The sequence below is a fragment of the Boleophthalmus pectinirostris genome, unplaced genomic scaffold (assembly GCF_026225935.1).
Source record: "Boleophthalmus pectinirostris isolate CB_2022bp ecotype Guang Dong unplaced genomic scaffold, ASM2622593v1 HiC_scaffold_10, whole genome shotgun sequence".
In the NCBI taxonomy this organism is placed as follows: domain Eukaryota; kingdom Metazoa; phylum Chordata; class Actinopteri; order Gobiiformes; family Gobiidae; genus Boleophthalmus; species Boleophthalmus pectinirostris.
In genome coordinates this window covers 15521806-15549545 of record NW_026570971.1, presented here as the reverse complement: position 1 = coordinate 15549545, position 27740 = coordinate 15521806, and the positions used below count along the sequence as shown (strand labels likewise).

At 38.1% G+C, this 27740-nt stretch overlaps 1 protein-coding gene across 2 annotated transcripts; it reads left to right on the top strand.

Moving 5' to 3' along the window:
* On the top strand, window positions 1-27307 carry LOC110155573 (RAS guanyl-releasing protein 1). Of its 2 annotated transcripts, XM_055155800.1 has the most exons (17): window positions 1-202; window positions 609-784; window positions 10777-10884; window positions 16559-16619; window positions 17683-17814; window positions 18392-18545; window positions 18618-18791; window positions 20355-20471; window positions 20936-21211; window positions 23694-23774; window positions 23854-23958; window positions 24055-24164; window positions 24391-24535; window positions 24622-24658; window positions 24950-25081; window positions 25469-25779; window positions 26329-27307. In XM_055155800.1, the coding sequence occupies exons 1-17, from the start codon at window positions 72-74 to the stop codon at window positions 26461-26463; spliced, it is 2385 nt and encodes a 794-aa protein (XP_055011775.1). In that variant the 5' UTR covers window positions 1-71; the 3' UTR covers window positions 26464-27307. The 2 variants fall into 2 exon arrangements, with proteins under 2 accessions (XP_055011775.1, XP_055011782.1); XM_055155807.1 differs by lacking the exons at window positions 1-202; window positions 609-784 and adding an exon at window positions 3165-3289.
* The last annotated feature ends 433 nt before the right edge of the window (window positions 27308-27740 follow it).

The following is a 27740-nucleotide window of genomic DNA, read 5'->3' as shown; positions in this document are numbered from 1 at the left end:
GTGTAACGCGCACTGACGAGTCAGCACAAAGCAGCGGAGAGCGCGCCGGGAGCAGCGCACACAGCGATGAAATGCTCCCAGGGAAAAGGACGCAAATGGACAGCCTCGTTCAGCCGCTTGTCGCCCAGTACCTCGCCATGGGATGTCAGGCAAAAGAGAACAACCCGAACCAAAATATAACAACTGAGGGCAAAGATGACACGTAAGTACAAGTGTTTTTACAAGGCATTTTAAAGTTTACACCGCTGATAGTTTGGCAGAATTCTCCTCACCAGAATGGAAAGCAATGGAAAAGCGCGTTAACATTTAGAAATGCTTTCTGAGCAACAGGTTGTAAAGGCTCTTGTTTACTCGTCATTCAACACTTTGAACTGGAAGTCCGCAATCAACTGGTATTTCCCTAAAATAAAGGAAGGAAACCAGAACAATGAATAGCCAAATACCACTGAGGGGTGGTCTTGTGTTTCCACAATAGAGAAGACATACCTACCATGCAACTTAGCTTATCAAGTTTATAAACTAAAACCATTTTTGAGGAAAAAGCAGAACAATCATTGTACAGCCATAGCTTCTTTTCATTCTGGTCTTTTGTGTTGCTGTCTCTCCAGGAAAGTGGCTCCGGGATGTGGGTCCAAATCTAGAGTTTCTCCTCCGGGAAGAACTCACCGCTTCCACAGGCACACTCCGACTCAGAACGCTCCCAGCAAACCCAACATGCCTCTGGGCCACCTCACCAAGGGGGCCAGCTGGGACGAGATCATCCAGGCCTGTCTGCAGTCCTTTGGTGAGTCCATATCTAGTATATCGTTTTATTTGTGGGTGTGCTTACATTGTTCTGATGTGGATAGCTCAAGGCTGATTATACAAGTATTTTATGTGCATAGACTTGTTTTGCACAGACAACAGACAGCATCCAGTACCTCAGTGTCCATGAGCTGCTAACATGCATTGATTTTACATTATGTGTTGTACCAAACCCACCTTGATTAATGAGACTGAAGACTGATCAATCAGAGCAAAGATCGCTGGCTTCATCAAGTTGTCTGGAGAGCTCTTAGACTTATGCTGATTGAAGAAGAGACAACCTTTCAAATAGTTGTTGCCTGGTTACACAAATGGAGCGGGAGCAATACACAGAGCGATTACAATGGGTAGCACATAAAATGACATCCAGTAAGTGCGTTCGTCAGAAGATGGAAGCTTGGGCTAGTTTTATATTCACTTTGGTGCATGTGTGGAAAATATGTGTACAAATGACTGCATATGAGAGATCAGAATTTACACAGGATACTTGTGGTGGCACAGGAGTTCAAATTTAGCAACTGTGTGTGGTTTTTTGCCTCCATTTTGGCCAGTTCATTCATTGTTTTGTCTTGATTAGGCTTGATTGGTCCAAAGTCTGTTTAGCTCTTAGAGATATTACTGCTTTGCCTGAAATGTTCCAGTGGTGTTTGGCATTAAGTTATTTACTCATTAATATGTTTTATGGCTCAATACCTTGAAAAACATGCACTGTGAGCTTGCCTTTCCACAGCTCTGATCTTGGCCTGGTGTTGCCACTTTTTTGTCTCTTTGAAGGTAGATATGTTTAATGCTCTGCTGTGGTGGACCCTTTATCAGAAAAGTTAAACAGTTCACCTTTAAGTTCCTGCCTTATTCATTTCTCTGCCAGTTATAAATTAAAAGAACTGGTTTACCCCATAGTTAAACAATTATTTTGTGCTGGCGGAGTCTGACTTAGAACCTGTTTGGCAGACTCTTAATAACGCCCATTGAAAATCCATTAGAGTCTCTGCAGCACAATATATTAGTGATGTCTATTAGCCTACATCACAAGGTCCCCCAGCACCTTTCCAAATGTGAGTGTGCGCGTAAGAGCTGTTTGAAGGATTAACTGGTTGTAGCTTAAAGCCCGTCCGCACCCAAAGGTCAGCTCCCTGAACACGGGTGCTCAGATGCTGCCTGGCCCTTTGAATTGTGGAGAGCTACGAGGTGTGGATCAATTGGCACTGACATCATCACTCTCTCCACACCACAGTTTTGTATTACACAGCAGCCCCAAAGAGGTTCCCTGTTTCAGTCTGCGGACAGTTATTTTATTTATTTTACAAGAAATGATATGCACAACAAGAAAGGAGAAGATATGAGGTGGATTATCTGAAGATTTGAGAGTAAATCTTATGTTTAATCTCCCTTTTATCTAGCACTTTTCACATGTTTTTGCATAAACTCACCAAGAATTTCTTTAGTCTACTTCTTTAGCACTAGAAATTTTTGTGCAGATTTATTTCGAAATTGATCAAATATTTGTCATTATGTTTACATTCACATTATAACTGAATTGTTGGTGGGTGAGAGAAGTAGAGAATACATTGACTGATTGATTATGAGGTGTTTTCATTTGTTTTCAGTGACTATATTAAATTAACATGTGTAGAAAGAAAAAAATCTGGTTTATTTAATTCTGCATTTAATATGTAACTTGATGCATACTGTTATGTAAAAAAAAAAAAAAAAAAATTCCCTCAGTTGGCACATTTGCATTTTGGGGTTTTGCAAGGTGTAAAAAGTGTTTCTTTGACTCCTACATGTTTGGAAACAAATGCCAGGCTTGCTAGTAGTTTTTCTCTAGCCTTTAACCCATTTAGCAACTATATAAGACTTGAAATGAGACGAGAATAGTTGAGGAAGTGTTCTATTTATATAATACAGTAGATCCAAAATGGCCGGTGGGGACTCCAAAGCATGGTCTCTGTTCCAAGACCCTTATGAATTAACCTTTTATTCCTTGTGTTTAAATTTTACAGCTAATTAATTTACATAATATTAATGCTTTTCCTGCCTATTTCCACTCTCCTAATTGACCAGGGAGCACTGTATATTTGTATTTGTAAAGTAACAAACATGACCCATGCGCCGACTGATGCACGCAGAAGATGAATTAAAGATAATAGTGTTTGTTATTGTTGGGATATTGTACTACAAATTATCCCTTATTTTGTAGCCAGTGGCAATGTGTGGACAGGGGATTTCCTTCTGTAATTACCTCCGTGCAGGCAGCGTTTGTGGTTTGAGAATTGTGAAAAATACGATTGAGCAACTGTTCACCTGACTTAGACATCGTATCCTGCTTGCATTGGCCTCGGGTTGTTGTTTGGTAGTTGGTGATGAGCCTGTTATGACCTGAATTATTATTAGGTTGGATGAGCCTCATAGAACAGCTGTTTGATTTTCAACTTTTTTACTTTTGTTTGTGACTCAGCAAGGTGAAGTCAGAGGTAAAATTAGGGTAGGTGCCAGTTGTTGTATTGCACACTCCCAAAATATAAAGTTGTGAAACTGTATGAGTAAATTGTCTGGGAACTTTTGTGAGTACATTTTAAACCTGTACTTGAGTATAATTCTAGCCCAGTAAATGTAATTAGCTGCATTTAAAATTATAGCAGTACAATTTAAGTCCTAGTCATCACAGTCCATGATTGTTTCTGTATCAGCTCCTCTCTGTAGCAACAAACACACCATAGTGCATCGCCTTTGCTGAAAATTATAGTTCAAACATGGGTACTTTATACTTTTACTTAAGTACAAATTTGATGTAGTACTTGTACTTATACCTGTTATTGAGTGTTAGCCATGTTGAGTACAGCTTTCCAGTATTCTTCCTAGGGGTGTAGGCTTAGTCGACTAATCATTTTATTTAGATGACAACAAGACAACAACTCAGCAAGTGAATGAGTTATATGAAGATTTGGTATTTTTGAGTATTTATATGTAAAAAGTAAGATTAAACTCATAAGAAATCTATTATTTTCTATTAATCTCCTTTGTTTTCCTAGTACATCTGCATAAATAGTTGTTTTGTATGCATAAATGCTTTATTACCATTGTACATTTATTATTTTGATGCCTACCTTTGTACACTAATAAATGGATAATGGCTTATGTTTTATAGGTATCTGACTGTACCTCATCTAAGACTTGCTGTGGCACTTAAATATACTCAATTTCTTGTGACTGCTAAACGTAGTAGCTCACTGGCATTTTTGTTTTATAAAGGTAGCCCACCAAAGGAAAAAGTCTGGAGACCCCTGCTGTACATAGAGATACTTTGGAGAGCTTTTGCCACGCCCTCTTTTTAGACATATCTTTAGTTAACCAAGAGTTTCTTTAGTCAACAACTGTGCTAATTCTTTTCTTCCTTATGCTGGTCTCAAGCGTGTATAAAACGAAAGTAGACTGTCATTATGTTAATCAAGTCAGGTTTGTGGGTTTCTTTATCTGGGTCTCAGCATTCATCAGCCTTCTGTACTTAAGCCCACAATAGTAAAGCAAACTGTTACTGGTCTGATCTTATCATTTATGGTAAATATCACTTTAAATGACAAGCAGCTTCCTAGTGTTGTCACAATGCTCAATTTTACGTCAGTACCCAGTTGATACCACAATGATAATGACACTTTTATGGATTATACAACAAAAGAAAAGTTTTCCATTTTCATATAGTGTTATTAATGTATTACAATTACTAGTTTACATATAGAAATAGGTACTTGCCCTGTGTAACTGTTTCTGGTACTTAGTTGTTAACTTACACAATAGCAGATAAGTGATTACAAAATTGGGTCAATTTTCTGTATATGTTTTAAAGGAAGAAATATCTACTTTCCGTCGATGCCGTAGCAAATTCTAAGAATGGGATTGAATCTGAAAAAGCTGCAGAGGTGCATTGTTTGTTTACCATCTCCCTTGTTTAAGATTGATGCAGTTGGCTTCATTAGCAGCTAACATTTGTATTTGTTGCTCTATTTATTTTACTCTGTGTATTGACTAAAACAGGTGAGGTCACATATGTTGGTAGGTTTAGGTGTCAGTGATTTAGTAACACGCCCTGTTCGCAGTATACAAATGCTGGATTAGTCAGTGGCGGCTAAAGTGGCCAGTTGCTTACAGATAACAGAGATTAAAGAGAGAGAAAAAACATGTTGGCATGGAGCTGAGATATTTCCAAGGTGATGTGGTTTAAAAGTGGCCCCCGCACACAAGCGTTTAATGTCCTTGATGGTGGGAGAGAGCTGCATGAAGCCTCGGAGAGAACAGCTCGCAATGTTCAAATCGCAGCATTCATTTTCAGTCATAAACCTTGGAATTATGGAGCGAATAAAGGCTTTCCGTAATTTAAATTTAACACATTGTTTGCATTGTTGTAGGTGCAGTAGTTCTTCTGAAAAATATCTTGTTAAGATTTGATGGTTTTAACATCACATTTACTGCTGCCACTATACAAAAATTTAAGGAATAAGCTTGATACTCAATACCAATTTTGATAACACAATAAACAACACTACTTTCTTTGTTCTTTTGTTCTGATAAAGATCAAGATCATTCTAGTGTTCAGGAAAACTCAAATGGGGTTCTTGTGTTTTTAGTATTGATTCTTCAAATGAATATCTACTTTTGACACCAGTTAATACCAGCTGCTTTATTGATAAAAATGAATATCTCATTGTTGTATTTTATTTATTTATTTATTTATTTATTGCATTATCTTGAGCACAATGTTCAGCCAATATTTTAACAATGCATCATGAATGTGCTTGCCTGGGATCCAGAAGATGTGAATCTGGTCACTGATGAAGCTCCCCATTTTCAGATGGGCATGATTGACAGGTGGATTAGCCAATCATGCATGCATTGTCTGTCCCTATAGGAAATAAAAAATAAAATTTAAATAAAAAAACAAATGAAAGAAATATCACAGGGTTCTAAAAAACTTAATCAATGAACAAAACCCTACGCTAATCTGAAGTGAGAGAAGTGTGATTTTATTTGTAAATGATAGGTGACGAATGAGCTCTTTCGTTTCAAATGCGTTACTGAAAAATAGCTAATCTGACTGCACGATCAAGTTTGGCTGGGCTTAAGATGCAGCTGAGGGTGTGGGGAGCACACTGATATCAATCTGTAGCTGTAAAAAATACAGAGAGATGTCATTTTGGATTTTCCAGGCAAGGAATGTGCTAATGTGTGCTTGAAAATGTCTTGGTTGAGGTTCAAGTCTAACTCAGAACTTGAATGGACCATAAAATGAACCACAAAAGGGCAGAAATATCATTGTATTCTCTATATGTTCACTCCAAAAGAACAATATACAAATTCATCCATGTGTTGGTTTAGTTGCTTGGTATATGCCTAAAAAAAGCAAAAATGCAAAGCCACTTTAATGAGTAAATCTGATAGTATTCATGTATATTGTGCAATTTATACACAACACATACTTACAAGCTTCATGTTTAACTTCAAAGTCCAATAAAGAATTATTATTATTGTTGATGGAAATGTCCGCAACACTTTACTGTATTTTTGTTTTGAGATCTGCTTCTATTTTGGTAGTGGTGGAACTGAAAGTGGAAGTGAAGTACAAATTTGGATTTAAAGTATAAAGTATGCATGAAAAACACAACTTGAAGTACTGGTGTATTTTTACACAGCTTGTATTTATTATTATTATTATTATTATTATTATTATTATTATTATTATTATTATTATTATTTTATTTATTTATTTTATTTATTTTATTTTTTTTTTACAAAACTTTATAAGCGATTTTAAACTGCAATCCACATGATTAGTTTGTAAGTTTTAAAAGAGCAGAGACAGCAGTGAGACAGTACAATTACTCCAAAATCTACTTTATTACAGTAACTTCAGTATTTTTAATTAGTTCCTTCCACTCCTTTAGTGTTACTGGTAAAGGTTGACCCATTGTTGCTGTTAATACTTAAGTTAATACACATATGCGGTTTGCTGTTTATTGTTTCCTGACTTCTGCAGTGTTCACGTCACGCAGCTATGGGACTGTGTTTGTGCAATATCATTTATCTAAAATGTTATGTTTATTTGCCAACACTGACAGGTCTGGCATTTGCGAGTTTACATTGTGATTTGGGACTGTAGAGGCTAAAGGTGGTCAAGGTCATACAGACTAAGGAAGCGAGCAGTACACAAGGAAAAGGAAGTGACAAGTGCAGTGAGAAAAGCCTGCCGCACTGGTTCACACACAGACACATTTAAACATGAGGTTAGAGAGCCCATTGGTTTCTCCATACAGGTATTGTCTGATCTATGTTATAATGTTGTTTCCTCATCACAAACAAACCTGGAGTTGTGTTTTGTTAACACACAAACCCTGCATACTTAGAGTTGAACTTGAAAACTACCGCTTTGTGACGACACAAAGAGGAAAGGAGAGCATTTTGTGCTTGAAAAACATGGACAGCCTAATAGTAAAAAGGTTCAAGATTACTCAAATATGTGCGAATAAAGCTCACAAGAGTAAATTTTGCGTAATATAGGACCTTTTTGTCACTGCCTGACAGTGACATTTTTCCAGTTCCTTGTATATTACATATACAGGAAGCAATTAGGATGGGATTGTCAGGCAACCTTTAACTACCATTATTGTAGTTTGTTCCATTTGAACGGCCAGTACAGCATTAACAAAGAGCTTTTCATTTCTGCTTCTCAAACTAATCTCATAAATAATAGAAGAAAGATTGTCTGCTATTAAGACAGTTAGTCGCACCAATCCCACCTGTTCATCAGAATAGCACTGCATAAATGACAATAATGAGACAAAATGTACTAGCAGTAGCATGTTTATTGCATCCACTTGACAGTCACAATTCACAAGAACAAGTACAGTTGCAAGGATTTGATTGACAGACCCAATACAGCAGATTTTTAATGTTGCCAACAAGACGGGGGAGAAAAAACAACAACTCTTAACTGCAAAGTATTGTGATTCTAATTTGATTGGTGATGTACTTACTGTATTCAAGTTTCAGCTCTGTGCATATTCTTAACACATGAAGATTTAAAAATACACTATATACTAGGTGTGTAACGATATCCAAGTCTCATGATACAATATTGTCATGGTCTGAACCTCACAGTACGATATTTATTGCGATATCGTGGGAATGCTCACGATATGGTGGGGAGCCTCGCGATTAGGGATGTAACAATATCCAAATCTTGGTACAATATTTTCACAATATACATCTCACAGTACAATATTTTTTTTGCAATATTTTGTGGAGGCTAACGAAACTCTGAATATGCTACTTTTTCCTCTTAAAATTCCTTAACAAGACTTAATCCAAAGTACTAAGACTTAAAAAGTGCTTAGAACTGTTATATCGTCATGTAGTCTACACTGAAATGGAGCAAAGGATCATGGTCTATGTAGTTCCCTCTGCCTTTTTTAGCTATTGCTGCACCATAACTATTCAAATTAAGCAAAGAGACTTCATTCGATATATTGTGATGGTCCATGATATTATTGAGAAAACTTTGACGATACGATATCATGATATTTCGGTTATTGTTACATCCCTACTATATACATTTTCTGGTGGTTACACATTTCCATACTGTCTTAAGTCAGGTCTGTGGAGGGGTGATCCTGCTCATATAAGAATGTATTTTTCTGACAGTAGTAGAAGTACTCAATTACCGTATGTTATTTAAGTAAAAAATACAGATCCTAGAGTAAAGAAATATCAAAGTAAAAGTATCAAATGAAAAAATCTGCTTGAATAAAATGATGAAAGTACCTGTTTAAAAATGTACCAAAAGAGTATTTCTTGCAGATTTTGAAGTCTAATAAAGCTTCAAATGTACTGATTTTGGTAAAGATTTGTTCAACAGAAACAACTGAATCAATAGTTTTTCGTAGCTGTTTCAATGTGGACGTTTTTGTTTGCTGTAATTATGAATCAGCAGGTCTCAGACAATAATAAAAATTACTTTTACTTTTATTTTTCAGTCCAGCTTAACAGTGTAGTGGAGTAGAAAGTACAGAAACTTGCTCTCAAATGTAGTGAAGAAAAAGTAACAAGTATCCACTTAAATACCTAACACATAAATACAGTACTTTACTACTTTTACTTCATTATGTTCCACCACTAGTTTCTGATTATATTTTGGAGTGTCCCTAGTTGAGTAGGTCTGTGTTAGTTAAGATCGTAATGTGGAACTTTCCAGACAAAGCATTGACATCCCCATGGTGTACCTCCCGAGAAAATTTAAATATGAAGTGATATACTAATCCAAGAATCCATTTAGAACGCATTGGTGAGGTCTGTTCTGCTGAGGTTACCGTTTTCCCCCCATAAAAAGACAGAGTATTTTGTTGTTTGCTGCTGGGAACATTATGCTACCTCAATAATTGCTACCTTTGCAGTTTGATAATTGAGACCATTTAACTTGCAATTTTGATCTTTGATTGCGATTAATTGTGCAACCCTACCCCCAACCAGGTCATAAAAAGTAATGGCTTCTATGTAATAATCCTCAAAGTAATACATTTCCAGCGTGTACTAGCTGAAACAGGTATCTCTCCACTTAATACTGTGTTCAGGATTGTTTTTGCTTTGACAATAAAGTTTTAATAACTCCACTAAAAGGAAGCCGGGTATTTGCCAGCGTTGGTTTGTTTTTTCTAAGTGAATAACACAAAATCATGATCAGATTTTTATTAAATGTTCAGAAAAGGTCAATAACTGGCCAAGGAAGAAGTTATTAGTTTGTTGTGTGAATCTCCAGGAGAAAAACTGACGTATTTTTGTCCCCAAATAAAACCTGTAATTCACTGTATTATTTATTACAATTTGGGGTGTCGATTTTGATACTACAGAATATTTGTGTTTATATATTTATTTTGGGCAAGTAGAGATTTACATTCGTATACATTGGAACAGAAAACATAAGTGAATTCATAATTGAAATAAAAATAACCACAACAAAAAATTTCCCCAAACGGGAGTGGGAACAAGAAAACTTATTTAATCCCACCCCCACTCTTTTAATCTAACACAATGAGCTATCTTTTCAGACATTTTGCATTAAACTGTATGAACTATTTACAAGTGCGGATAACAAGTAACTGTTATAACTTGGCAGTATAACAAAAGCACACCAATAATGGTAAGGTTAAGAATAAAGACAATGGTAACAGACAACAGATACCAATTCTGGTGCAGGTATTTATTTTTTAAAAAACATTTTTATTTAGACAATAGAATGTGATTTTCAGCATTGAATTGTAGTACTTTCTTTTTCTTTTGTGGTCAAGATCATTCTAAAGCTATTCAGGACAGATTCATTTCTGTCCTTTGTATCACTACTTGCTCACGTGAGTATCTAGTTTCAATAATAGTTTCAGTATCAATCAATATCTGATTTTCGATACTGTTGATGGATAGGGGACTAGAATTAGTGTTAATGGCTAAACACTGGGGGTGTACACTGCCTTGAGTCTGATGATGTCACGATTCAACATATCCCGATATATCCCAATACTAAAACACAGGACGATATACTGTGATTTATCAAGAGTTACTTCTATTAATACAGTCGACTGCACCTTAATTTATAAAAATGTTTAAATCATCAGAACAGTGAATGAAATAATGAATTTTTCTGAAAAATATTATTTAAAAAAATGTTTGGGATGCAATTTCGATTCGAGAATTGTGTCAATCTATCACTGAATCGATTTTTTCTTACACTCCTACTAAACATATGTATTATCTATCACTTTTGGTGGGTTTTAATACTACAATCTAACATCAAATTGAGACAGTTTAATATGAAGAAGAAGAATGTTGTGTTGTCTCTAACTTGAACCTTGTTGTTAAAGTTGTGAATACAGATTGCAGCCCGTCTTCATTTCTCAGCACTGTGAATGATCTCTCCATATTTGTTCTTTTCAGATTCAAACGGCTGCCTTACTGGGAGCAGCCATCTGTTGAACATCACACTGACCATGCACCGGCTCCTCATGTCTCCCGATGACCTTCTGGACAAACTAATCTCTCTATATCCTTTAAAACGCCCAAAGCTCCGAAAACATCACTGCTGCTGCTTCTCTGAATAATGCGGTGGCTAATTCTGTGCAGTGAGTGACATCAGATTTCTGCTGTTACTTTGTGCCTGCCTGCGCTTTCTTCTGGTTGTCAACAGCAACGGGCAATCAGGCTTGTTCTTGGCTCGCACAATGCATCTGTCTGAAGCTGTCACTGTAGAATGTGGAGGAAAAATGTCAGTTTGTCGTTCGAGCTTTAGACCCTTTTCTCCACTGAATCTGAGAACAATTTTTATTTGAGAGAAAGCCTGCTGATTGAAGAGGCAGGGAGTAAAGTAGGTTCGGATTAAGCGAAAGGACTGTTACTTGGACAAAGAAATACTTAAAAAGATAGAACTACAAAATACAACAAAAAAACAAGTACTCAAAACTGTAAATGGTTACATTTAAATACACAATTGTGATAATTGTCTGATTTCGGGAGTTATCTGATTACAGAAATGTCATTTAAACTGTTGCATTAGATGTGACTAATCGGATTTCAAACACAAAGAATGTCTAAAAAATAAAGTGGCAAAGACAAAAATGAAAAAAAAAAAAGATAAAATATTATTATCATTTCAAAATCCATTGTACTACTATTGTATTGTTCCGAATTCAACAATTACTCTAAAAATCCATTGATTAGGTGACGTCACTATGTGTTTTTGATGAATCAGACTTATATTATGCATGAAATCACACAACAGAAATCAGATTTTTACTGACGATGTAAGTGTAACCAATGATGTGATAATGTGGTAATACAAAAAGGGATACAGTGGACTATTTTAGTGGTTCTGGTGAAGAGAAGATGGAGAAGCTGAGGTGACTGATGTCTGCTGCTGTAATGGAGATCAGATAGTTTTTTGGGAAAAGAATGTGTTTGTGTGAATGACGTGAACGGAGGATGTTTGAATCTGTATGTCATTCGTTCATTCGTGTTCGTCAAATATAAAACCTAAAATAAGAAAATGACAAAAAAATATATTTTCTTCATTATTTGTCTTCAAAACCAAAATGGAAAAACGGATAACGATTCGAATGACTGAACCAGGACTGAAACAGGACTAAACCAGGACTGAGACCGGGACTAAGACCAGGACCAGACCGGGACCAAAACCAGAACTGAGACTGGGACTGAGACCGGGACTGAGATCGGGACCAGACCGGTGTCACAAGATCAGGACTGAGATCAAGACTGAGACCACGACTAACCGGAACTGAAACCGGTTTAGTCCTGGTTTAGTCCTGGTTTAGTCCTGGTTTAGATCTGGTTTAGTCCTGTTTTAGTCCTGTTTTAGTCCTGCTTTATTCCTGGTTTAGTCCTGGTTCAGTCTGTTTGCGGCAAGTCAAGGGAAACGGCCTTTATCTGTTTTTTCCATTATTCGTTTAAATACAAAATCGAAAACTGAAAAAACTAATCGTTATCCGTTTTTTTCATTTTGACTTTGGAGACAAATAATGAAGAGAATTGTTTTTTTGTTTTTTGTTTTCTTATTTTGGTTTTATTTTGAAAAATGAATGAACAAATGATACACGGATTTATTTGGATATTCACTTTCCCTGATGGATTTTACACTACAGTGTCAGAATCACTTTTGAACAATGGATGATTTATGGTGAACCTGGGCCCCAACCAGATACCCTTTGAGATCAGCTTCAACATAAACAAAGCGACTGAACAGAGCATTTTCCCACAAACCCAATGATGGTTGATGGTTTGGTCATTGTGCTTTTTGACAAGACACTTCACCCACTTGGCGTTTGTATCCATGGTGGAGGTGCAGATTGGCAGCCACATTCTCTAGCTTGACCCAGGGCAGCTCTGACGTCATTCTGAGTGCAGAGAGTGGATGACAATGTAAACAGTTTTGCGGGACAGGTGATTAAAATAACTAAGCCTCTACTTTTATTATTCAAATACAGTGTTATACACAAGACTGAACCGAAACTGAAGAGAGATAACACAAGAAAACTACTCAATAATGATAATACAGAATAATATTATACGTGACCGATGGCGTCACAGAGAGAGCAAATCGCAAAGGACGCGGACTGGAGCAGCTTTCCCATTCTAGGCGTTAATTACCTCTGCTTCAAAAAGGCTCCACTACGGCTATATATAAACACAAACTAAGAGACTGCTATTTCCAACCCTCTCATTCAGGCCTTAACATGTATATCAACTAAAAGGTGTTTGTATGCGAGGGGAGGGGCGGCAGAGGGAGAGGATGAAGAGGAGGGGGCTGGTTGAGGGTTAGGATCACAGGGGCCCTTATAACAGCCTTCATCACCGTCTGGCCTTGGGTTTGCGTGGGCCGGTTCTTCTGCTCCCATGACGCAATTAGTCTTTTTCTGGGCACCACTCAAAGCTGATTTCTAACCAATCGACAGCTTTAAGTGTCAGCATTATTTGTAAAGGCCATTGTCTGCTGTATACATTAACAGGCTGTGTGTTTTTGCGGCGCATATATCCATGGACAATATCTAGTTAGCATAAACGCGCTGTTTTTATTATGCTGATTGTGTATACTCTTTTTGTTATTCACTTTCCAGCTCTGGGCCAGTATGATTCAGAAAGTGATGCTCATCGCAGTTTTCTTTTTTTTTTTTTTTTTTTTTTTTTGCCTTCGCCCACATCACCAAATGTCACTCCTGTTTGCCTTTTGGTGCAGTTGAAATCCCTTTTATTAATGAACGCTCAGTACAGAGGAAAGTTGGCGACCATATGTGAGATATTACTCATAACACACCTGCACCAAACAGTGTCGGAGATCAGCAGATTCATCGTTTACTGCAATTAGCGCTAGTTAGAAAATATGGGGCTAAACATGCAACATTATGCTTTGTCTAGTGGCATAAAAATAACTTCATCAAAATACTGCCATTATTGTCAACACAGATAAATGTGTTAAAATGCCTATGTTACACTATTTTCTGATGTATGTTTTAAAGCAGGGGTGTCAAACTCAATTTCACAGACGGCCAAAATTAAAAACTGGGACTAAGTCGTGGGCCAAACCAAATATTTATTGAAAAATGCATGTTTTCTCTTCTTTCAAGATATGTAATGTTAAAGCTTTTCTTATTAAAATAAATGTTTAATAATAGTTTTGCTTAAAAAACACTGACTCCAGAACAAGCAAAATATAAAATAATAACAAAATTTTAAATAAATAATGTCTGTAGCCGGCGGGCAGCTCTAGTACATATTTGATATGACCTCCTGGGCTAAATATGATTATATCGTGGGCCAAATTTGTCTGTTTTAAAGGGACAGTTTGTAATTTTGGACATAGGACTTCATTTCCTAGTGAGCCAGAGTGTTGGAGACGTGTGGAGACACTTTTTAAAATATTCCATCCAGTCCTTGTATTTGCAGAGGTCGCTGGTGCTAGGCTAGTGCATGTCAATGGCCGTAGTTATCCTGCCACTAAAAACAGTATCACCCACACCACAAAACACCCGAAGCAAATCTGTTATTACACCAAACTATCGCTGTGAATGTCTGTGTTGATTGAATAATGTTTGAAATAAAACTAATTAATCTTGCATCGCATGAATCATCACATGTTGAGGGACTATTTTCTCACATATCAGTCCGCCGCTGTCAAGGTTTCTATCAGGAGGTACAACTCGCTGCTGCTCAGACAGAAATCCTTTAAATGCAAGGTTGATTTTACTTCTAAAATGATTCTATCAACACAGACATTTACATTGACAGTCTGGTATAATAACTGTTTTGCTTCAGGTGCTTTGTGAAGTGAGTAAGACTGTTTTTAGTGACAGGATAACTATGACCATTGAGATGCACTAGCCTAACACCAGCGACCTCTACAAATACAAGGACTGGATGGAATGTATAAAAAATGTGTCTTCACACATCTCCAACACTCTGGATAACTAAGAAATGAGGTCCTATGTCCAAAATTCCGAACTGTCACTTTAATGTTGTTTCCTCATCAAAAACTTAACAGGACCTGTGTTTTTGTTGTGTGTTCCTGATTATTTAGGCTCTCTCAAACAGATATCACTTTGTTCCACCCTGTGATGTCATGTGATAATACAGGAAGTGCTTGACAGTTTTTTAAACACCATGCACCTTCACTAGATTCATTTTGATAATTTCAGCCCTGGAATTGCTAGTCTCTGTTGAACTAAAAGTAAAAGGTAGCAGTTAACTTGAAAACTACCACTTCATGGTGTTACAAGTTGGACCAGAGCATTTTGAGCTTTGGAGATGCAAACAGGCTAATTATAAAGGATTACTCAAGCGTGTGAATGATACAATAAACAACTACAGGTGTGTTTTTTGCGGAGGTAACAACATTATAACATGGCTTAAAGCTCACAAGAGTCAATTTTTGAGTAATATGGCACCTTTAAATTGTTCAGTGATAAAATTATGTCTCAAATGAAAGTGATGTATTGTACAGTCTTTCTCACAATATGCTTTTCCATACAGTATGCGAGTAGTTGATCAGTTTGGTGTAGTCAAAACAAAAGTACCATTGGTAGTTTGCAGACGTCATGTAGAAGGTCATGGTTTGATTTCTGAGCTGGTTGGCCTTGGGCTTTTGTGTGCACTTCTGCAAACCAAACACTCATTTCTCACTCTTTTATTCTCACAGTCAGGGATCAAAATTGAACAGAAAAGCAACTTGGGGTAAGTTGCTTTTCTGTTCAATTTTGATGATTTTTGTTATTCACATAGATACATTCTATAGTCATCCAATCAGCAATATTCTGTGTGATATGGAGTAACAGCATCAGCACAGTCACAAATATTCAGTGGTGGAAGAAGTACTCAATTTTGCAACATCACATGAAAAAAAATGCAAACATAAAAGTATTAAAGAACCTGTTTAAAGATGTACTTAAAGAAAAAAGTAAACGTAAAAACTACTTCATACAGATTTTGAGATCTAATAAAGCTTCAAGTGTACTGATTTTGATAAAGATTTGTGCTGAATTTTGTTCAAAAACAATTTAATTCATTTTTCCTAGCTGCTTTTATTTGCATTTGTTTGTTCATACTACTACTACTACTACTACTACTACTACTACTACTACTACTAATAATAATATTAATATTGCATCAGTTTTATTTAGCGCTTTTCTTCAGACTCAAAGACAAACGTGTTAAAAGTAACCTCCCAGCTTTTTCAGCAGGTCTAGCAGATAATAATAAAAAAATACTTTTACTTTTCAGTCCTGTTCAAAAATGTCATGGGGTAAAAAGTACAGATACCTGCTCTCAAATGTACTAAAGTAAAAGTAAAAAGTTTCCCCTTTAACATCTACACAAGTACAAATGCCTAAAATGTATACTTAATTACAGTACTTTACTACTTTTACTTCATTATGTCCCACCACTGCAAATATTATTCAGTTTGAAACAATTGGGTGTGATTAAAAGTGACTCTTGCTTGTAATTAACTCTTATTTAATTAGCACTATGCATGATTGGGCTATACACAAAATTATTCAAGCTGATTTTTAATGATGACTGTTGAGGTCTTATGTCTTGCATTCAGTCTGGCACTGGCTGACATAGCCAAGCCAGTGTTGTGTGATGGTTGTGTGTATTGTGTGATATTGTAGGTTCCTTTCTCCTAATGTAACCGTCCTTAACTCACTGCTCACATTTAAAACTGCGATGGACAATGAAGAACCAGCGGAGTGTAAAAAGATCTGCTTCCTCATCAGGTCAGCCTTACAATAGAAAGAGTAGTGCAATTTTGTATCACATTGATCTTTCAAATTAGAATATTTATTTCATTTGTAATATTTTATAAAGTACTACAAAACAAAAAACAAGACAAAACAAATTTCATTTAAACAACAGAATGCCATTTTCAACATTAAAGGGACAGTTTGTAATTTTGGACATAGGACCTCATTTCCTTGTGAGCCAGAGTGTTGGAGACGTGTGGAGACACTTTTTAAAAATATTCCATCCAGTTCTTGTATTTGCAGAGGTTGCTGGTGCTAGGCTAGTGCATGTCAATGGCCATTGTTATCCTGCCACTAAAAACATTCTTACCGACTCCACAAAACACCCGAAGCAAATCTTTTATTACATCAGACTGTGGATGTAAATGTCTGTGTTGATAGAATAATGTTTGAAATAAAACGAACCTTCCATCGCCTAAATCGTCACATGTTGAGGGACTATTTTCTCATATATCAGTCCGCCGCTGCTGAGTTTTCTATCAGGAAGTACAACTCGCTGCTGCTCAGACATAAGTCCTTCAAATGCAAGGTTGGTTTTATTTCTAAAATTATTCTATCGACACAGACATTTACATCGACAGTCTAGCATAGTAATAGATTTGCTTCGGGTGCTTTGTGGAGTGGCTAAGACTGTTTTTATTGGCAGGCTAACTATGGCCATTGACATGCACTAGCCTAGCACCAGCAACCTCTGCAAATACAAGAACTGGATGGAATGTTTTCAAAGTGTCTCCACACGTCTCCAACACTCTAAGAAATGAGGTCCTATGTGCAAAATTCCAAACTGTCCCATTAAATTGTTCTTTCTTTTGTATGTGGTCTCATCCCTCATTCGTCCAGGTCTATGTGGTCTTATACTTGTTCTGATACAGCTCAAGATCTGTCTAAAATTATTCAGGAAAGGTTTATTTCTGTTTTGTGAATGTGAACTTTTTAGTATCAATACTTATTCAAATGAGTATCAATACTAGTAAATTATCTATTAGAACCTGATTTTCGATAAATTGGCAACCCTAGTCTCTTCTTTGACCTGCAGACACTGGATCCAGGAGTTTTGGATGATGTTCCGCCTGCACCACAGCCTGACCGACAGCTTGGACCAGTTTCGTGAGCTCCTCCGAGAGCAGGGCCAGGAGAGTCTCTGCTCACTCCTCGAGACCAAATGGATGTAAGTGCTAAAGTCTGGCCAGCTGGCAACTGAGACCTCACAGTGCGGTGGGGGAACGCCAGTCACTCACCATTCTGAGTGACTGAGGACACTTAGTATCAGACATAGTAATAATAGGGACCAGACACAATGTCCACAAAACGAGGTGAAACACGAGATTTTTACATAATTTCTTTTTTTTTTATTGTGTGGCTCATATCACAGTATTGGCCTCACTTTTAAATTTTATTTTAATTGATATTTGGCTGTCATTGTTCCACTAAATCTTCTCAAGTGGTTTAATTCACCCACACGTAACCCATTTTAGTTCAATCCAAATGTAAACAAAATCTCACAAGCGCATTTCTCACCTATGTGCGCAATCTTGTGGCAATTTTATCTCGCTTGATCTTGAAACACGCAATCTTGTCTCATCCCTAAAGACTGGTAAAAGGTCACTGCCAAACAAGATTTGAGGTCATTTCTAGAGGTGTTTGAATTCACATCCACTGATAGTAATATTGAAAGTACTGATGACTAGAATAGTCTGCTATAATAACAATGCATGTAATGAAAAATATTTGTTTTATTTGATTAGAAATGAAAGAGACTGGTCATGGAAAGCAAGCACCAAAATCAAAGCCAACAGCAGTAAAAAAAGGAAGGTGTCTCTGCTTTTCGATCACTTGGAGCCAGACGAGTTGGCAGAGCACCTCACCTACCTGGAGTTTAAGTCTTTTTGCAGAATATCAGTGAGTATAACCACATTTCCTGAGGTTGAAATGCCTGCGACTTGATCTAACACTGTTCCTTTTCCTTTGTAGTTTATGGACTATCAGAGCTACATTCGTAAGTGCTGCTTGAAGGACATCCCTGTGATGGAGCGGTCTATTGCCCTGTGTAACGGTGTGTCTCAGTGGGTGCAGCTGATGGTGCTGAGCAGACCCACAGCACAGCTCAGAGCAGAGGTCTTCACCAAGTTCATCCATGTGGCACAGGTATGGAGTCTGCTTGTTCTGCTCATTCAATGGCCCTTAAGAATCCCTTTTTCATTACACATATGCATATCAAGAACAACTTATTATATACAGTAGTTCTGCAATTAAATACCACTTTAATTCTTCAAAAATTTTAAGGCACAGAGCAATGTACAGAACCACATAAAACCACAAAAAGCTGACTCAACAGAAAAAAGAGCTCATGAGTTTGACAAAGCATTTCAGTCCCATTAAAGGTATTATTGTTGTTGTTTAAACACTGTATTGCATTCACTTCTCATAAGTCAGTGTATCTTCTGATTCACATAATGTGAACTGTATGTAGCCTGTGCTCTTACTGTTTTAAAAAAGTTACTAGAATCACAACTGAACCTGGGTTACCAGTGCCTAAACCTGCAGACAGGAAGTGAAGTGAGGTGATATGATAGTGAAAGCTCAGAAGCTCCAGAATTCACTCAGGCTGCACTGTTAATGAATGGGTGCATGTACTAGTAGTGGTAATTCAGCTTAGAGAGCTACTGTAACTCTAACCCAGTTGGTTTGGTTTAAACCCAATGTTGGGTTTAAATCAAACCAACTTGCAACCCAAATAACAATGTGAAACTTGTAACCCAAATAAGAGACTCATAGAGGTTCATTCAGACTAATCATCTTCAGAATTAAAACACCAAATGGCAGCATAAATAAATGGGACACCATGTCCAATGTTTATGTAATGAATCAGCATTCACATTGTTATCAGTACCAGGCATGTTTATTTGAACATGCTTACCTTATAACTGGGGACAGAGATAAAGTACATGACCTTTAAAATCAAAATCTTACATATAGTTTGTTTAAATATATTTTTGTTCTTGTGTTGTTGTCACGCAGAGTACTAATATGTGGACCTTTGTGTCTAGCTTCAGTTTGAGTTTCTGGTCATTTAACTAAATGTAAAACTTGTTGGTTCCACCTATTTAACTTTGACCTTTGCAATAGTGAGTGTTAAAGTTGTTCAAGCATTTACTTTCAATACTGATATTTCAACAACCGTGATTATAACTGAGTGGATAAATGAATCAGTGTGTACCATAATAAATATTTAAACACACTGTGAAGCATGCCACACTGTACCGTGAAAAAGACCGTGAAAAAGAGATGACAGAGGCAGCCAGAGCTCAGCCTGAGCTTGCTTAATGCTCTAATACCTGGAGCTACATGTGGCATGTGGAAGAGAGATGTGCTCGCTTCAGGGAGCTGTTAGGCCACTTGTACTGTGGAGGACCTCAACACCCCACTGCTGTCAGCTGGAAACCCATGGGATCACAGTATATTTCACACTGTATCGCTCTAGTGGCAGCAGGCATTAGCCCACTGAGAAGACACAGAGCGGTGGGAATGCTTTCTCCAAAAAGAATGATAGGCCCAGGGACAGTAAGAAAAAGACAACAATCTAAGTGTCTTACGTAAGGGTTGAGTTGTGGAGATTACATAAGCGGGGTTACCTGGCGCGGGCCTAATTGAGCGTGTTATGAGTGTGCACTGACTGATAGGTGCACGTTGTGTTTGTGTGTCCAACAGAGTCTCCATGTCATGCACAACTTCAACACACTAATGGCTGTGGTGGGAGGCCTTTGCCACAGCTCCATCTCCAGACTGAAGGACACCACCTCACACGTGCCCAGTGAAGTCACCAAGGTAAGGCAGTGCAAAGCTCAACCTCAGAAAGCAAATACAGAACTTCTGTGAAGGACAAAGAGCATATTTCACTGCTGCTTTCTCACCAATGTACATATAGTTTGCAAACTTTGAAAAATAAAATGAATAAGAAAACATTTTTATTTGTGAAACATTGGCTTCATGAAAAGTAATATGGAGTAACGTCTGTTTAATTTCTGGATTAATCTGCAAAGAAATTATTCTGCTGAGTACAAATAAATATCTAAAACACAGTTCAAAATCACAATCATCCACACTAAAAGCAATAATAAAAGTACTATTGGTGCAATAAACTCCTAGCAACAGATTTGATCACAAATCTTATCATCTTAAAGGACAGTTTTCTCATTCACAAGAATAAAATCAGATACCCCATCTTAAAAATAAATACCCACCTCCATACAACCTTAGTTCTTTTCAAATTTACTTAATTTTTTCTCCAGGTACTGAATGAGATGACCGACCTCCTCTCCTCCCGCCGAAACTACGACAACTATCGCCAGGCTTACAACAAAGTGACTGGCTTCAAAATCCCCATTCTGGGTGTACACCTCAAAGACCTGATCTCTGTGAACGAGGCCATGTCGGACTATGTGGAGGACAACAAGGTCAATGTCCAGAAGCTCCAAGCTCTCTACAACCACATCAATGAACTGATCCAGCTCCAGCAAACCCCCCCCAGGCTGGACGCTAACAAAGACCTTGTGCATCTACTGACCGTAAGCACACATTCAGGGATGATTCAGACCCTAGTGAACAACAGCTACATGCAAATGAGCTTGTTCCAGCGCCCGGCTCCTCTGGCGCTGGTGTGGAGGTGTGTGGAGAGTCTGTGATCTGCAGTATGTGGGTGACAAACCAACTGCCAATGAGTACTCAAATTGCTGTATTGTTATGCTATCCGTGCATGAGCGTCAGAATGCCCATGAAACACACAAAAGCGTTCCGGTGACCTCATTTTTGTTATTATGAAAACACATCGGAAGAACACGTTTAGAATTAGATAAGTGTTTGAAAATTTGAGTTTTGCATTTCTAATTGTGATTCCAAGTATTGCTCTATTTAGTTAACAAAATAGTTGTGATAGAAAATCTGTTCAGAAAGACATGTTTACTTGTACACTGCAAGACCTGGAGCATCATTACCACTTCTAATCTAATCCACTTAAGTCTTTAAACAAAAGGTCACAAAACATTACCATCAAAATTAGGGATGTAACAATAACCGAAATATTGTGATATCGTATCGTCAAAGTTCTAACAATAATATATCGAATTACAAGTCTCTTTGCTTAAATTGAGAGTTATAGCACAAAAAAAGACAGAGGGAACTACATAGACCAGGGGTGGGCAAACGTTTTGGCTCGGGGGCCACATAGGGTTCTAAAATTTGACTGAAGGGCCGGACAGAAGACGGGACATGACGTGTTCAGAGCCCGGCTCCATTGCACTGTATTTACTCTCATGTAGAACGTATTCTGCACTACGCGCTGCAACTTTTAGACATGTAAGTTCCAGAACTCATGAAAAGTGAAATGAGGTCTGCCCCACTGCACATCAAAGGCAAACATGTGTCCCGAGTACTTAGACCAGGGATGGGCAAACTACGGCCCGGGGGCCATATGCGGCCCTTTAAACCTTTTAATCCGGCCCGCCGAACTTAAATAAATAATAATAATAAACCTTGTTAATGTTTTATTTTTCCTGCATTTCCGGCGTTTCCCAGTAGACGGCGCACTATATATACATTGAGTTGCGGCGGCTTCTGATGGCCGCAATGCTTTATGGGAAAGTATTGACAGGAGTCATTTTCAGGCGGTGTATTCGGACCATGAATGAGGTAGAAGTGTTCAAGACATAAGACTGCACTAATTCCAATTTAAGGGTGTACAATGCAAACACCGTTATAACACTATCTTGCTTTGATAAACATGACATAGAAAGGAAAAGCTCTGCAACTACACTGTGTGGCGGTATCTTGTATGTGACGTGTTACCTCCTGGTATATGATGTAGTCAGTGAGGTGTGAACACCTGTGATATATGCTGCCTGAAGGGCTGTGCGAGTTAATGCCGTTGATTTATTAAAATAACTAGATACAGTATTGCTGCTTGAAGCTGTCTCCAGTTGACATAGTTGTCACTTACTGGAACTTCAGCAGAAAAAATCCTATGGGCCGAGATAAGATTTTTCTCATAAAGGCAATGTAATCAGCTCGTTTCGTCTGACAGGTCAATCATCTAATATCGGATTTGTTGGCGATTTTTACCTATTTTTAGATCATAAACTTTTTCTAGCTCAAAATCCTTCAGTTGTCTTAAAAAAACACTTTATATTCGTTAGCTCCTGCTCCGCTCTAGCTCCTCTCGCTCTGATTGGTCAAAACGATCACGTGATACACGAGCCCGCGCTCCGTGCGTGTGGTCGCGTGCATTCGCGTGTGCCCGTGGGAGAAAAGAGCACTACTGCGAATGCTCGGTCGGCCCGCAGCCACCGGAAGTACCTAGCCATGCTAGGCTAATCTGGGATCATGCGCCATTGAGCTCAGCCCATTGACTTGAATGGGCGGCCATTTTAGAACCTGGGGGCTTGGCTAGTGCCCGGTGACCTTATGCAGCCATTCAAACTGACCCACAGAACTTGACCAAATTATAATAAATAAACCTTACTGCTGTTTTATCTTTCTTGCATTTCCGGCGTTTCCCGGTAGATGGCGCACTATATATACATTGAGGTGCGACGTTTTTTGTTGGCCGCAATGCTTTATGGGAAAGTATTGACAGGAGTCATTTCAGGCGGTGTATTCGGACCATGAATGAGGTAGAAGTGTTCAAGACATAAGACTACACTGTTTCGCTTAAGATCTGTGTAAAGCAAAGTCGTACAAACATATATTCACTATAATAGAAAGTCCTGAAAGTTTTGTTAGACACCACTCGCACACACACACCCACATATCGTGAGCTTTACCACGATATTGCAATGAATATTGTACCGTGAGGGTCATACTGTATCTTGAGACTTGGATATTGTTACGTCCCTAATCAAAATATATAAGCCCTTTACTTTCTCTGCAAGGAATTTTAACAGTAATGGTTTAAAATTGTGATTTAAATTCTGAGAAAAACATTAACATTATTGTTCTGGCCATAACTGAGTAGCCCTGTTTGACCTTTTTTTCTTTCTCACTTTGTCTTCACAGCTGTCTTTGGACCTATATTACACTGAAGATGATATTTATGAGCTGTCGTATACAAGAGAGCCCAAGAACTGTAAAGCACCTGTCAGTGAAGGACACCAATCACCCAAATCTATAAATAGCTTTTTGCATATTTTAATTGTGTTGTTGTTTTTCTCATCAGCCAGCCACCCCCTCTAGACCTCCAGTGGTTGTGGACTGGGCATCCGGAGTGTCCCCCAAACCGGACCCCCGAACCATCAGCAAACATGTGCAGAGAATGGTTGACGTAAGTCCTCTCAAACCGTGTTGCATAACCCTCATTTGTTTGAACATTTCTCCCTGCCATTTACCGGCTATTAACAGCGTCCCTTCTTGTTCGCAGTCTGTGTTTAAGAATTATGATCACGACGAGAACGGCTTCATCTCTCAAGGGGATTTTGAGAAAATTGCTGCTAGCTTTCCATTTTCCTTCTGTGTCATGGATAAAGAGAAGTGAGTGCTCGACAGGTCACGTAGTTAATTCACAAGTACAAGTTAGAGAGGAAGTGAAAAAGGTGGTATTTGTAATGATCAGCAACAGGAAACCTCAAATAACAGCATACTCTAACAATAAACATATGACTGTGTAAGACTTTGTTGTAATTATACCGAAACAGGAAATTCTGTCATTCATTAAATGAAAATGTAAAATGTAAAAATGTATAATTTGTTTTATCAGGGAGGGCATGGTCAACAGGGAGGAGATTACTGCTTATTTCTTGAGAGCAAGTGTCATCTGCTCCAAACTGGGCCTTGGCTTTGTGCACAACTTTCAGGAAACCACTTATATGAAGCCTACATTCTGTGACAACTGCTCAGGATTTGTAAGTGTTAGATGCAAACATTGAATATGCATTTTACGATAAACAAATAGATCTGAAATTAACACGTTTTTTTTCTTTTTTAATAGTTATGGGGTGTCATTAAACAAGGCTACAGATGCAAAGGTAAGAGTCTATTATTTGCATCCACTTGTTCATTTTCTATTGTCTCAGGTAGTGCAAGCCTTTAGAGGGAGCTTTGCGGTGTGCCTGTTGCAGGCATGTAGCTAAACACTGCAGTTTAAAAAAGCATAAACTGAAAGTCAGTGCATCGCAAAACCACATTTTCCCCCTCCCCCAACCGAGAAGTGTTTGCCTCTCGGTGAGCATTTAAAGGTCAACCTGGTGCTTTTGCAGAACAAGGATAAGTTGGTGAGAGATGTTTAGATTCACGATGTATTTTTCTGTCTGTAATAGATTGTGGGATGAACTGCCACAAGCTCTGCAAGGACCAGGTGGCGTTCGAATGCAAGAAAAACACCAAAGTAGCCAGCGCCATCGACAGTCCCACTTTCAGCACCACGTCTGTCACCACGGGAACTTCAGAGGGTGGGTGGGCACGGCGGGTTTCCTAGCACAAATATCTCACACTTACATACAGTAAACGGCAGCAGGAGTTCACTCAGCCATCAACAGATTTCCTACACTGCATACAGACATTTGACTTTGTGTCTGAAATCTAGGTGTTCAGCTCTGGCACTAGAACTATATGCACCTGGCAGGTTTTACACACTCACTTGGTGCAGGAGTCCTTCTGCATTGGGCTCTGTTACACTTACTGTTGTCTTGAACTCCAAAATTACATTGCACATTTTAAGTTATCACTGTTAAATAGAAAAGCTGCTATAGAAAAAATACATTTGACATCCTGAAAATGCAATATTTTGATAAATTGTGAATGAGTGGACGCTTATTTTTCTATTGCCCATTCTACAGTTTCAGAGGACTGTCCGTTCCCATATCCAGATGAGATCAAATACTGGAGCCCCTCTTCTCCTGTGCCTCCTCCAGTCCGGCTTCAGAGGGTTCACTGTGGGACACAGACAGACCTGACCCCAGTCACCTCCCCTGTGCATGAACCTGCTCTGCTGGTCCCTGCCACAACCCCCACCCTGAGCTCCTGCCCCAGCCCCGTGCCTCAGAGGAAACAGCGCCACTGTGCCAAGTGGGAGAACCGCGCTTCAGTGCATCAGAAAACTAAGGATTCAGATGAAGAGAGCAAACCCACATATGAAACACTTGAGGCAGTGAGTAGCAGGGCTCTTTATCTTTGCCACCCTATAGCACACGGTAAATGTCTTTATCTATGTTTTATTTTGATTTAGTTGTTTTGCACTTATGTAACATATAACTATAAAAAGGTACACTAGATAAAAAAGTAGGTGCACGAAGAGGCAAAAAACCCAAAACCCAAAAGATTTTACATTATAGCTGTGCATTACTTAAAAATTACATTTAAGCACCTTAAAAAATTCACAAAATTTAAGCATGGATTAAAGTTCCAACAACTGAATTGATGATCAAACATTACCATGAAATATCAAACTTTGCCTTAAACTCTTTTTAAATGATGTTTCAGATATGCCATCAGAGTTGGATGTGAAAACACTAGAGCCTCAGTTTTGCAGGCAAAACTGGGCTCTTCATGTGACACATTTTGGAACATGCAAATAGCGATTTTAACAAGTATTGGATCTATGAATCTCTGCATTTGTTTTAAAATAAAATGTGAATCAAGCTTCTGTGTGGTACCCTATAGCACATAGGAAATGTAACAGCTCCTTTGTGTCCCCCAGGAGAACCAGCGACTTCAGAAAGTCAATGAGGGTCTGCGCAGGAAGCTGAAGGAGACGGAGAGAGAGGTGGACATCCTAAAGACACTGCTGAAGAGACATGCTTTGCACCCAGTGGAGGAGGACTCCTCTTCATAAGCACACATACAGTATACAGCCAACTACATTCAGTACTGGGATTGCATTCATACTGCAGGCCTATGATAATAGAGTGTGATGTGGAACCATAGAACCAGTGCACATGTACTGACAAAATATAACTAGTTATAAAGCTAAAGGGAGCTCAGTTGTGAGGTTTTCTGGTTAAAACGATGGTGCTTTACCACTAGTGAAGGTAGATGTAACTGTTCATAGAGTGTGATGGAGAGTTACTTTTTAAAGAAGAGTTTTAAAACTTACAGCTGTTCAGTATGATTGCCATTGTTACTTGCACCTCACTCAATCTCATGTTACCTATTTTTAGTAGAAACACTGTGTTCAAACTACAGATCTAATCTGTGGTACACATAAAATGATGTATATAAGGTTTGTTCTGCAGGGGAAGTGGAGTATGTTTTTCATATTAAAATGCCATGATGCCATAGTGAATGATAAGCCACAAATCTCTTAAGTGCAATATAAAAAGTGTCATGCATTCTGGGGCCTGCAGCCAAATCTGTGCAGCTGTTCTGTACTTTTGTTCATATGAAGGTTATGTTCATATTTATTGTCTAAAACACTACATTATGTCATGTTTTGTATACTGGTACTTTGAAATATTTATCTTTGTTTGTGCCAGCATCTTAGTGGACCTTTTGGGGTTTTTACAATGTATTTGTACAATTATAATAATTACCATGTGATTGTTTTAAAAGTGACGTACTGTGAATGTAAATGTGGACTGTACATAGCATATTTACTGTGCCAGTGTATGGAAGTGCCATCTTTATTAATGCTATTTCTCTCAGTATTATGGATCTTCTAATAAAGAAATTGAAATATACCCCCATTGCATTCTGCTATACTCTTTATGTCCACATGGTGTCACTAGAGCATTGCATTAGTTCTGCGTGCTTTGTCAGGTGGCCTAAGATCATATTTATTAGTGTATATCGCTTATAGCAGAAAGGGAATTATTTTGTCCTTTCTAATTAATTGAAAATAACAAATGTGTATCGTCAGTGGAAATTTATAGAAAGCAAGTGTTGCTTAAAAATGTCTTTTACTGTGCTATCATAACATACTTTATCCTTAGTACATTAGTGGCCATAGGCTAAGTAAAAGTCATTTGGCTCTCCATTTCTCTGCGGTAATGGCCAGACCCATGGTAATGACTTGTTGCAGAGCTTTAGCAGCAGTGGGCACAGACCCATGCAGTGTGAGCTCTCTGAGGCATAGCAGCAACTCCAGAGCCTGCCTTTGGTGACAGCTAATTT

Coding starts and splice junctions, on each gene's coding strand:
- LOC110155573 (XM_055155800.1), top strand. CDS start 72: ATGCTCCCAGGGAAAAGGACGCAAATGGACAGCCTCGTTCAGCCGCTT. Junction 21,212..23,693: donor ACCTTGTGCATCTACTGACC/GTAAGCACACAT, acceptor TTGTCTTCACAG/CTGTCTTTGGACCTATATTA. Junction 24,536..24,621: donor GTGACAACTGCTCAGGATTT/GTAAGTGTTAGA, acceptor CTTTTTTAATAG/TTATGGGGTGTCATTAAACA.